Below are 10831 nucleotides of genomic sequence, written 5' to 3'. Positions count from 1 at the left end.
ACCAAAAAGTTCCAACAAAGTAATTTTTTTCATAGTATTATGGATGGGAGGAAAACAAAAAGAAGTAAAACTAAAATTGTGAATTGGGGCTGTTCAAATAAAAAAAAAATGGATTGGGAAGGAAAACAAAATGAGATAGAACCCAAAAATGGAGAAATATAGAAAATAGAAGGGCATTAGGAATCGAACTCAGAAAGTCATCGGTTCGAGATGCGATAGCGTCATCGTAAGGGAGGGATTGTTGAGCTCGGAGTGTCTTCATGGATTTGATTACAAAAAACCACTCCCTATGAGCACTCTAACAACAGATTTGTGGATGCGATATCGAATGCCATAAAAGACTCAATTGAAGTCCTCCCCCATACCAATTGGTTTTAGAAGAGATGGTGAAAAAACAATTCGGCATCAGTATTCTATTTTAGATTGTCCCTTAATAAGTATCTATTTTGAAGATTTAATGGGTGAAAGTTTGTACTTTTATTATCTTGCACTCTGAAAAATTAATGGGTAAAGAGTTAATGAGTAAAAGTAGAGGATAATTTCGAAAAGTTGAGGTATAAAATGAAGTGAAAGGTGTAATGATAATATCTCTTTAATCAGTTAAAATTACGAAGCTGGAGACATAAAAAAGGGACAGAGTAATTACTTGTTAGTTTAACTTAGAGCTGACAATCTCAACTCATATTTTTTAACCCATCCATATACGTCCACTTTTACAACCCACCCATATTGTAGATTGAGTTGAGATGGGTAGAACCCATATCAACTGTTGTGTGTGGCTTCAATTTTATGAGGGGGCCCATTGGGTCAGTTGGGCCTGTGAGTTGCTCTATAAATATGTGTGTTTCAACAGTCTATAGGGTTAAGAGAGAAAATAGAAGCGAGATACACTTGTGAGGAGATTGAAGCTTGTAATCCTTATTGAGTATAGTGGATTAATTTGTCCTTTCCCCCCGTGGAGTAGATACACAGCCTGTGTATTGAACCACGTAAATCTCTTGTATTCTTATGTGTTGGGTTTCTTGCTTTCCTTTTGTTCTTCATCTTATTATTCTTGTTCTAGATTGATATTGTTGGATAGAATCGTTGTGTCTTCCACTTTGGGATTATTTAAAGTGCCGTACTAAAAACAAAAAAAGTTTCAAACAACTATTTTATTTATCTAAAGTGTCGTATTATTTGAATTTTTTCAACATTAGTCCATATTTTTATAATTTTTCGATTCATTTTTTGAGACAAACTATTAATTCCAAAAATTACGGTGAAATGCTAAACAAAAAGTAAAAAATATCAAAATAAATTTTAGACTTGTAAATTTATAAGAATACAACCTAAGTTAGGTTGTTCGATATTTAAATGGTCAAGTAACCTTCTGCATGGGGCATCAATCCATGGGGTATCAAATAATGTGGCATCAATATATGCAAGGTGCCACATCAGATGCTACAAAAATATGGTGACGAGTGTGTGCACACAATTAACATTATCACTTAAACCCCAATTGTTAGCGGGGAAAAACAAGTAAAATTTTACGTCAAAATCATATTCAAGATGTTAAAATTTGAGAAGATACCTATTTCCTTTAAGTCCAGCTCGTGCCAAACATCATCCAATATTATGAGATTTTTCATCCCATTGTCCAATCTATTCCATAGTTGTTTCACTCTTCCCAGTTCAGTTTCTCCACCGAGTGTTACATTCAAACCGTCGGCGAGTTGCCCTTGAATTTTTCTCACATTGGCATCCTGAGAGACAACTGCCATTACGACTTCATCAAAAATTCCATCTTTTTTCACTAGTTCGCCGACCTTTGTTACCATGGTTGTCTTGCCAACACCTCCGGTTCCATAGACCCCAATCCTGTTCACCTCAGGGTCTTTTAATGCCTTCGCAATATCTTTGAAAACTTTATCTCTTGAATGGAAAGGCTCATAATCCCCGCTGGATCGGAATACAACTTCAGGGGGATCTTCCCTACGGTGTGAAACTGTTATTGCCGCCTTTCTCAGTGAGATGTTTGACAAGAACCACCTTCTTCTCGGCTTCCTTGCTAAGGCGGTAACGCGAGATGAAGTTGGGACACGAGAAGCTAAAGCACAACATGTTTTCCTTAATAGTTTTCTCATCCCTAAACTTGTCAACTTCTTGTCTGGTCTTGTCAGCATCTTCTAGCCAGTCCGAAACCTTCTTGTCAATTACATCACCCTGGCGGTTGGCTTCATTAACTTTTCCTTCGACGTTGCTTCTCTGCTCTTGAAGATTATTCACCTCGTCTTCCAAGTTCTTCAGGTTCTGCTTGTAATGTAAAAGAAAACCGACTTGACGTTCCCCTGATTGGAACACTTTCTCGATGATTTTCTCTAAAATTTTGTCCAGTATGGTAAGTGGATTACACATTTTCAGTTCACTCTTTTTCCCCCTTTCTGTATTGAGTTCTTTTCTTGCCTTTTTGAAGAAGACGTCAAAAATTAGGAATGAGATCCGAATTTGAGAAGATAAAAGATCTCCCTAACTGCACTCAAAGAGAACAAAAGAAGTAACTAGTGATGCACTAAGATAATAGGAATATACATACTGCAACAACCTACAATTCCCACTATAGATCATGCAAAAGAAACAGGTTAGAAATGCAACCAGTTCGCTTCACTGTTCTTTTAGTACTATTTTTCCCTGTGTTACGCACGAATTATGTCGGTACTTTATCTAAATAAAGTGTCAACACAGCGATACAGTATAGATATGGGAAACTATCTCCGATGGGCACTTGTTGCCTTAATCCTTGCTCCTATTAGTCTTTGTTATCTCTTTCAAAGATTAGTAAAAAAAATTTGCCATTCAAAAAAAAAAAATATGCGAAACTATCTAACAATTCCCGTACGTTACCAAGCAATACAAAAGTGAAAGGGAGGTCAGATCTTATCATGTATGAAAGCACAATCCTAATTGTAGCTTAGTCGATGGGTGCCAAAATCAGATTCCTTAGCATTGGAAAATCCGAATGTATTTTTGAACAGGAATAGCTACTTCAAGTATCTCTCACAAAAGAGAAAGGGACGTCACACCAATCAGAAATAATTCTCTCCGTCCCCAATTTCTTTTTATATCCATTAAAAAAAATATCCTGAACCCTAAACCTAATTTCCGGTCTACAGACAACGTACCATTAGCCACCATCAACCGACCCGCCTCCTCTCCGGTTGTTCGAATATACAAAGTTTGATTTGGAATATACAAGATAGATTTTCCAATCCAAAAAAAAAAAGAAAGAAGGGAGTTAGATTCAATTCATCTCACGTAGACTACTAATCCTACTCCTCAAACATCAGAAAGTTTCAGTAGCGTAGTAATTAGCAACTGATTGATTGGTAATCCCGCGGTGTCTATCTTGTAATCCCAACACAACTGTGTTGTAACGCTTTTAATGCTTGGTTTTGAAGCAGTGGATATTCGTGGTTTGTTTTCATATAATTTGACGTTCATTCTCAGATATTGACACGATGAAATAACCTGTCAAACTCCACATGGCGACATACAGAAACCGTTCAGACACCATACTAAATCATTGAAGCGATGATGCATATACTTATAATTTTCAACTCACAAAATGCTTCCCCTTCTCCTTGTTGTTTGTACTTAAACGAAAACAAAGCACACTCATAAATCATATGTTAGATGAATCAACACCGGAAAGCTTTCGGACATACCTTAGATCTTTGTTGTTCTTTTTCAATGTTCCACCAAAAACCCTTTGTCTTTAAGTCGAATAAAGAGGACGGTAAGAGCAGGAGGCCAAGAAGAAAGAAACTCCAGCTTGAATGGCAGAGAATGGAGTGCATAAGAAAAAAGCTCAAGGGCTTCAACATTTACACTGATGCCTTCAACAGTCAAGTGTCTAATAAGTCCTTCAAAAGCACATAGCTTACAGGGGAATAATGCTTTAAGTGCTAACTAAGCAATCAATTTCCTCCTCAGTCATTATATGTCTTTTATCAATAGTCCAATACTTTTTGGAGAACAAAAGTTTATATGCAGCCTCTGGCAACAATAGTTTCCATACAGAAGAAAAGAATGCTTCTTTATGATGTAAGTATACTTGGATTGTGAAGCACTTTCAGAATCTACTATTACAACTTATGTGTGAACTTTTGACAGGAAATCGGAAATCCTAATCTTGCAGCCAAAACATTAGAATATTGAACTTGTCAAGAAAAAAGGGAAAAAAAATCCTAATCTGTGTTATTCTGTTGAAGGAAAAAAAGTGGACGGAAAATATAACATTTTTTTTTTGTCACCAGCTTGCCAACCTATAATACATCTGAAGTGTTGCATATTGTTTAGATGTTGCATATGGTTTCTCATTTGTGCCCCACTAAGCATCACTAGATTTGAGTTCGGATATTGAACTTGTCAGGAAAAAAAGGAAAAATAAAAATAAAAATAAATTAACTGAATGTTATATGAAATATAAACCAAAAACGTACGACAGAATAATACTTCCAGGCATACGCACAAAATTCTTTACTTTCACTTCTCCCCATGAGAGAGCATAGGGGAATCGGAAACAAAACCAACCCAATTGTTTTTTCTTCAATCAGAAGAAATTCGTTACTTCAATTCTACTTATGATGCTATTGGTCATCCAAGCATCCAAGAAACACTAACAATCCAATAACTTACGTCATGATGGAAAGCATTTAAATTACATATATTGTTGACCATTTCCGCTCTCTGAATTTCCATTTCGGTTGAGATCTACTGATGCATCACATGTACCAATCACTCAATCAAAATGAAACGAGTCTAAAACACTCGAAAGATCATCAAATGAGATGTGAAGGCAGCTAGTTGATCCGGGCATCTTAATTTACAGACGAGAACTGCCCAAGACAAGCTCCAATCTAAAGTATGTACCTTTCTTAAAAACTACGGCATGGTTTGAATAAGGGACAATTTCCTTTCCAAGAGCATAGAGATTCAATGAAATAGACCATTACAGAATCTTTGATCTAGCTTGTCGTATAATCAGGAAAAGCTAGAGTAACATGACAAAACAAGAATAAAGTGATCACTCAAATTCAACTTACGGATTATGTTCTTCAATGATTTAAGTACCCTAAATTATGAATACCTATGAAGCCTTGTGACTTGTGGGCAGTGTGGCTCTCTCACATGTACGTAGTAAACTGTAAATCAGAGGACAAACAACATTTCTGTACCATATGTCCTGGAGAAAATATTCTTTCCCCAAATATTTTTTTGTAAATTTCACATACATACCATCTATTAACAGACGAGAACTACCCAAGACAAGCACTTAACTAAAGTTCCTTTCTTTAATACTATGTTACATGGACACAAGAGTCATGTGTTAATGTGTATTATCTTAGGGTCGTATAAGGGACAATTTCCTTTCCAAGAGCTTAGAGGTTCAATGAAATACTCAAATACATCATTACGAAATATAATCAAATTTTTTTCCATATGAATGCTAATTGAAAAGCTAGAGTAACATCACCGAAGAAGAATAAAGTGATCACTCAAATTCCACTCAAGGATTACATATGTTCTGTAGTTAGTGATTACGTACCCAAAATTACCAATACCTATGATGCCTTGCGAGATGTGGCTCTCTCGCATGTACCTAGTAGGACAAACAAACTTTCAGTACCATATTTCCTTGAATAATCATTCTTTCTCCTTAATAATTTCTTTACACGATTTGCCCTTCATGCCCTCTAAATTAGCATGCTGCATACATACTCCAATTTCGTATAAAAAGCCTACTTCATTGCTTCATTGTGAATAATTTAATCAGGATTGAGTTTAGTAACATCAAAATAACAAGAATAACTTACGGTCTGTTAATGGTGTTGTTTAAGAGACTTATCCAAAAAGAAAAAGTGTTGTTAAATGTCCCATCCCATCACATGCATTATTTTCAATTAAAGAAATGAATCTAATCTCTTCATTGTCATCTTGATCACAAATTAGCACGAGTTTCCTTAAAAAGGAGGAAGTGAGGCAAGTGCGGCATGAGCAGCTTGTGAACCCCAGGCACATGGCACCAGAGGACTTAAAATACGAATTCCAGGAAACAAAAGGTGCAGATACTCCCATTGTCGCAGACTCGCAATGCAATCAACCCTTATCATATGCCATATTCGTTCAGATATTCTGCATATTATATCCATCATTCTATGTGTGTTGAGAATCTTTAGAAGAGCACTTCCTGAAAAAGATAATAGGAGACTATAACACTTGCTTGGGCGAATAGGTCTTACCCCTTTGTAAAGTTGTCGCTTTGGGAAGTGCTGGGCCTGGAAGTGTAGTAGCTGCAATTGCATTAATGTAGGAACTAATCATCAAAATCAAATTCTAAGGAACCAAGGAAAATAAAAAATAAAAAAAGCAGCAGTAGCCAAGGGCCGAGCTGTAAGTTTTACATTATGCCATTATGTCTGTTCCAAGATATGTTGCATGATGAAGTCAGTAATAAGAACTATCAGGTGAAGGGGCTTTAAAATTGTCATTGAGATCGTATATACTAATTCCGTATGTCTTGTCATATGTTGCATCCGAAGGCAAACTCGGCAAAAGGCAGCCAGAATCTAACAAAACATAAATGCAAACTGAATTGAATACAACAGATTGTATTGATTTCTTTGTATGCACAGGAAAAGAGAATCTGGACAATTATGCTGGAAACAATGATTTTTTATTTTAACCAACACAAAATCATAATTAAGAAATCAAATCCACAAGCCTCAAGTACAGTTTGTGATAAAATTTGTGAAGTGACATGCATATATGCAGGATAAGTACAAAATATTTCCAAAAATCCACCACAGGCATCTTTTAAGTAGACCACAACCATGTGATACTTCTTACGACTTCCTAGGGATATAAGAGACCATATGAAATAATGAACTTCGAATACAAGACTAAAAGGAAAATTACAAAGAAACACAAATGAAAGGCAAATTTTCGAAAAAGTATTGTTGTTTTGAGCATTTGAAGATGGCGATGTTTGTTATGGAAGAAGACAAGAATGAATGCAAGTAAAGCTTGATTAGTTTTTGGAGCGGTTCCCGAGAAACTGCCAAACTGTTGTGAGAGTCCTACCCCGATGATCTCGAAAATATGATGGATGAGTACCAGAAATTCGTCGAGAGGTCTTCAGATGGGTCATTTAAGTTGAGGGTGTTTCTATTTTCAATTTCAAAGCTTGATTCTTCTGGGCTGATGCAATATGGCGAATTGCAAGATAGTGGGCAGCGATACTTTGAGGCGGTGAAAGGGTCATGGGTGGAGTCAGTGGGAGTATCGCAAGGAAGGAGAGCATGGCAAGTGCAACATCCACGCAGAATTCGGACATGAGTGGGAACGAGGCTATTGACGGGTCAGGCCATTGTCAAGGGGATGTTACTGGCCCCCAATCTACTGGTGTGTTTTCTCTTAAAGCCAATGTTGCCACAACTCAAGAAACATAACCCAAGATTGGTTAGTGTGGATCCTACCCCTTCATATAATGCTGAAGTGTCTACCGCTCCGTTCTGTATTCAGATGATGATGTCAACTACCCCTCAAACTATCGTGTCAGCCTAAGTATGAGTTTGAGAGATCTGTGCCTGTTAATGTACATCAGCAGCAAATTGGGGCTGAATGGCAGCAAGCTGGAGTTAACTTTCAGCCCCCTGCACCATATTTGCAGGCTTATAATGATCCTCCTCCATAAGAAACATTGAACCATGCAGATTATGTACATGTTCCTTCACAGATGGGGTCCCCAAATCAGCTATTGGGAATGTTGGGCATATGTCCACACATGCTCCCCACTCCGTATTTATGATCTGAAATCAAGCACATCAATCAAAAAATAGGCTTGAACTAAAGCCCAAGGTAAGCAAAAGTCTCTCTCCAGCATGGATATATTATGACATTTGCTTGATGTCCTATAGCATTTCATTCATTATGCTTTAGCTTTCCACACACAATTTCCCAACAGTAAACTTGAACCATTGCACATGGTTTTCAAGTGAGCGTCTAGATACTTTTCCAGACATGCATGTATCCTGCACCCTTGCACAAGTGTAGAGAGTATCAGACACGAGTACTTTAAACGTATAGAAGAGTCTGTGTAACATAGTTGCTGCCCCCACAGGACTCGGAATTGGATGAGTAACATAGAATTTGAGTACCTGTATCTAGCGACGAAGTAGTGAAGGAATATCGCAATTGTAACTATTCCCAACTCCTTTTCCCGGATAAAGCCTCCTTGACACACCCCACCACCCCCCCCCCCCCCCCCCCCCAAAGAAGCAGCAGTAGTTGTGAGATTCCAAGCTCTTTTCCTGGCAGGTAGCATTTAAGAACCATATCCCTCAAGTTTTAGATTCATGCCCGAATAGAAAACACAAGCAAAACCTTTACAGCTCGTAAAGAAATAGAGAATGATTACAAATTTTCTCGGTAGCTTACCAGCCATCTCCATGGATTAAATTTCTAAGGCTCTGGCTTCTGTCACTCTTTTGTCTCCAGGAAAAACCCTAGTGAACAAGCGGCGAAATAAAATTCTGCCCTAGTTCGAACTAAGAGTTTCGCAGCATACCATTCAATTCCATTCCATCGGTTGTCTTCCTCAAAATTCCGTTGACAACTGTGGCCAATCTTGATGTTTCAAATATCACCTGCATTGAGAGATATACGGTTCCAATAAGTATATTAGGAGGTGCAAGGTCCTTTATTCTCAAAATCTTTGTCCCCCTCTACCAATACATTTGCGAGTTGCAACCGTATGATGATGTCTTGGCATTTGGTAACCGGAGATTCTCCATGTTTAGTTTAGTTTACAGTACGTTAGGAGAGGACAGATTCTCGGCGACACGATTTCTGGCCATGTAGAGTAGGTTTGTCAATTTGTTTACCACACGTGTAAAAACCATCAACTTGTGATCGTTCCAGTCAAGTGGCTCTTCTGGCTTTTTCCTTCCTCTTATTGCGAAATGCTCATCCTACAGACAATTGCATCGAAACAGAGTTATTGACTCTACCAGTTTTCTTCACATATGATCAATTTTCGACAATGTATAGACTGTTGCTCACTCTGATTTCTTGAAGAGCTGATGGGTGATCATCAAGATACATGATGGCCATCATTGAAGGAGTCGATACAGTTTCGAAACCCAAATAGAGAATCATAACTACTTGATCGAGAATTTCCTCATCATTGAGTTTGTATCTTGGATCCTCTTCCTTTAGCAGATAGTCCAGCATGTCATAATTCTTCGTCAAGGAATTTCTCCTCTCCTCCATAATATCTCTAAAAATTCTAAGGAAACTCTTTCTTGCCTGCAAAAGAACATCAACTTCAATAAGCCCACAGATTCATTATCACCATCAAATCAGTTGGCAGAATACCTTTCACAAACTACATTTCAAAATACGAACACTTATTCGTATTTCTTATCGTATTCATTTTCCAGCAACAATGTTTCTCGAAAATGTTAAACCATCTTGTAATTCATAGGGTCTTTTTCACACATCCAATTCTCCTATACCATCAACGTCACATTCCTTTTCCTTTTCCAATTCCCCTATATTATCACCACATCCAATTCATTAATAACCTAAATAGTGGCCGTAAATAACCTAAATAGTGACCGTGGCCACTATTTAATCGACAGAAGTGGCCGTGGCCCACCACTTCTGTCGATTACAACTCAAGCTCCTAGATTGAACTCCTCTATCCACCACAACATCATAACTTTCTTATACCATTTTATAAATCTCCGTTGACTAAACAATCAAAATTAGAACACAAAGTAAGAACTCAAATTCGAAGCTATGAGGGTGTACAATGGGTAAAATGCCCTCTGTTTTGGTGGCTTCCATCATCAGGCCTTCTTCTTCTCCGTCCTTCCCTTTTATTTCGGAATGGAAGGGAGAAGTACGGAACCACACCCAACCCTTACGGCTTTCTCCTCCCATGACTCATCCATGAAAAATCTTCTTCTTTTTTTCTTCGAAACTACATCATATAACGTGCATTATATGGACTAACACTTGGCAAGCAGGAAAAACCAATTCAATCTAGAGAGAGAGAGAGAGAGAGAGAGAGAGAGAGAGTACCGGTGGGGCTTTCGAGCATGGAAATGCCGCCTCGGTCGAGAGATTGATAGAGGGCGTTCATGAAATCGATCTGAATCGAGTAGGGTTTGAATGGGAAGGCTGGGAATTTTCTCTCGCTTTGCTCTTCCATTTACGGCTTCTTCGTCTTCTTCTTCAGTTCAATCTTCGATTTCTGCAACCTATTTGATGATCGACCTGCGATGCTGGGATTCGTGACGCCGTTGGAGTAGATCTCATCGATCATCTGTAACGATGCTCCATCTTCGCGAATTCGTTCTCTCCGTCGCTCTCTCACTGATCGTTCACCAAAGAGAGAGCAAATGTATTTCTACCGTAACAAAAAAACGAATTTGCGTGAATCACTGTTAGGGTCGACTGATTTTACCAAAAACCCCTCTCTCAAATGAGCACAAAAGACAAAATAGAATGCAAATAAAAGGACACAAAGGGAAAATCACAAAAATCCAAAAACCCGTTAAAGTAATTTGCAAATAATCCAAACAGTGTCCTTGGCCCACCAGTTTTGATTGCAAAATTACTAAAACGCCCAAACACAAGAAGATGCAAATTGAAATCCCATGCGTTCGAAGCCAGGGGCATTTTCCTCCGGGTATGGCAAAGTGCAAGCCACTTCTAAGAACTTAGGGCCCGTTTGATAAGCCTCCAGGGATTTGGGATTGGATTACCAATCTTAAGGAATTAT

The 10831-nt window shown here is 38.0% G+C and overlaps 3 protein-coding genes across 6 annotated transcripts in view; 1 reads left to right on the top strand and 2 right to left on the bottom strand.

The window, feature by feature from the left end:
• Positions 1–8505, bottom strand: part of LOC131323043 (uncharacterized) — a 131135-nt gene extending 122630 nt beyond the window's left edge. The window contains exons 1-5 of the mRNA XM_058354656.1: positions 8479–8505; positions 8199–8351; positions 6282–6332; positions 5588–5641; positions 3705–3810 (exon numbers count right to left, since the gene is read on the bottom strand). Coding sequence (XP_058210639.1) covers positions 3705–3810; positions 5588–5637 — 156 coding nt within the window. The 5' untranslated portion in view covers positions 5638–5641; positions 6282–6332; positions 8199–8351; positions 8479–8505. The remainder of the gene's footprint in view (positions 1–3704; positions 3811–5587; positions 5642–6281; positions 6333–8198; positions 8352–8478) is intronic.
• LOC131323047 (2-alkenal reductase (NADP(+)-dependent)-like) overlaps positions 1–10831 on the top strand; it is a 43162-nt gene that overhangs the window by 7294 nt on the left and 25037 nt on the right. The window lies entirely within an intron of this gene.
• On the bottom strand, positions 8526–10459 carry LOC131323048 (cytochrome P450 85A-like). Of its 4 annotated transcripts, none has more exons than XR_009199061.1 (5): positions 10129–10459; positions 9856–10027; positions 9103–9348; positions 8776–9011; positions 8526–8687 (listed from the first exon to the last, which is right to left on the bottom strand). XR_009199061.1 is itself a non-coding variant. In XM_058354665.1 (5 exons), the coding sequence occupies exons 2-5, from the start codon at positions 9985–9987 to the stop codon at positions 8589–8591; spliced, it is 564 nt and encodes a 187-aa protein (XP_058210648.1). In that variant the 5' UTR covers positions 9988–10027; positions 10129–10459; the 3' UTR covers positions 8526–8588. The 4 variants fall into 4 exon arrangements, 2 of the variants coding, with proteins under 2 accessions (XP_058210648.1, XP_058210649.1); XM_058354665.1 differs by having other exon boundaries at positions 8925–9011; XM_058354666.1 differs by lacking the exon at positions 9856–10027 and having other exon boundaries at positions 8925–9011.

The sequence above is a fragment of the Rhododendron vialii genome, chromosome 4a (genome assembly GCF_030253575.1).
Source record: "Rhododendron vialii isolate Sample 1 chromosome 4a, ASM3025357v1".
NCBI lineage: Eukaryota > Viridiplantae > Streptophyta > Magnoliopsida > Ericales > Ericaceae > Rhododendron > Rhododendron vialii.
The sequence above is the reverse complement of the archived record's forward strand: the minus strand, read 5'-3'. Positions and strand labels throughout refer to the sequence as shown.

What these genes read in the sequence shown, in the direction of transcription:
- LOC131323048 (XM_058354665.1), bottom strand. Translation starts at nt 9,987, where the DNA reads ATGGGAGGAGAAAGCCGTAAGGGTTGGGTGTGGTTCCGTACTTCTCCC. An exon ending in CAGCTCTTCAAGAAATCAGA is followed by an intron (nt 9,012 to 9,102) that starts GTGAGCAACAGT and finishes AATTGTCTGTAG; the next exon opens with GATGAGCATTTCGCAATAAG. An exon ending in TGATGGTTTTTACACGTGTG is followed by an intron (nt 8,688 to 8,924) that starts GTAAACAAATTG and finishes CTCTCAATGCAG; the next exon opens with GTGATATTTGAAACATCAAG.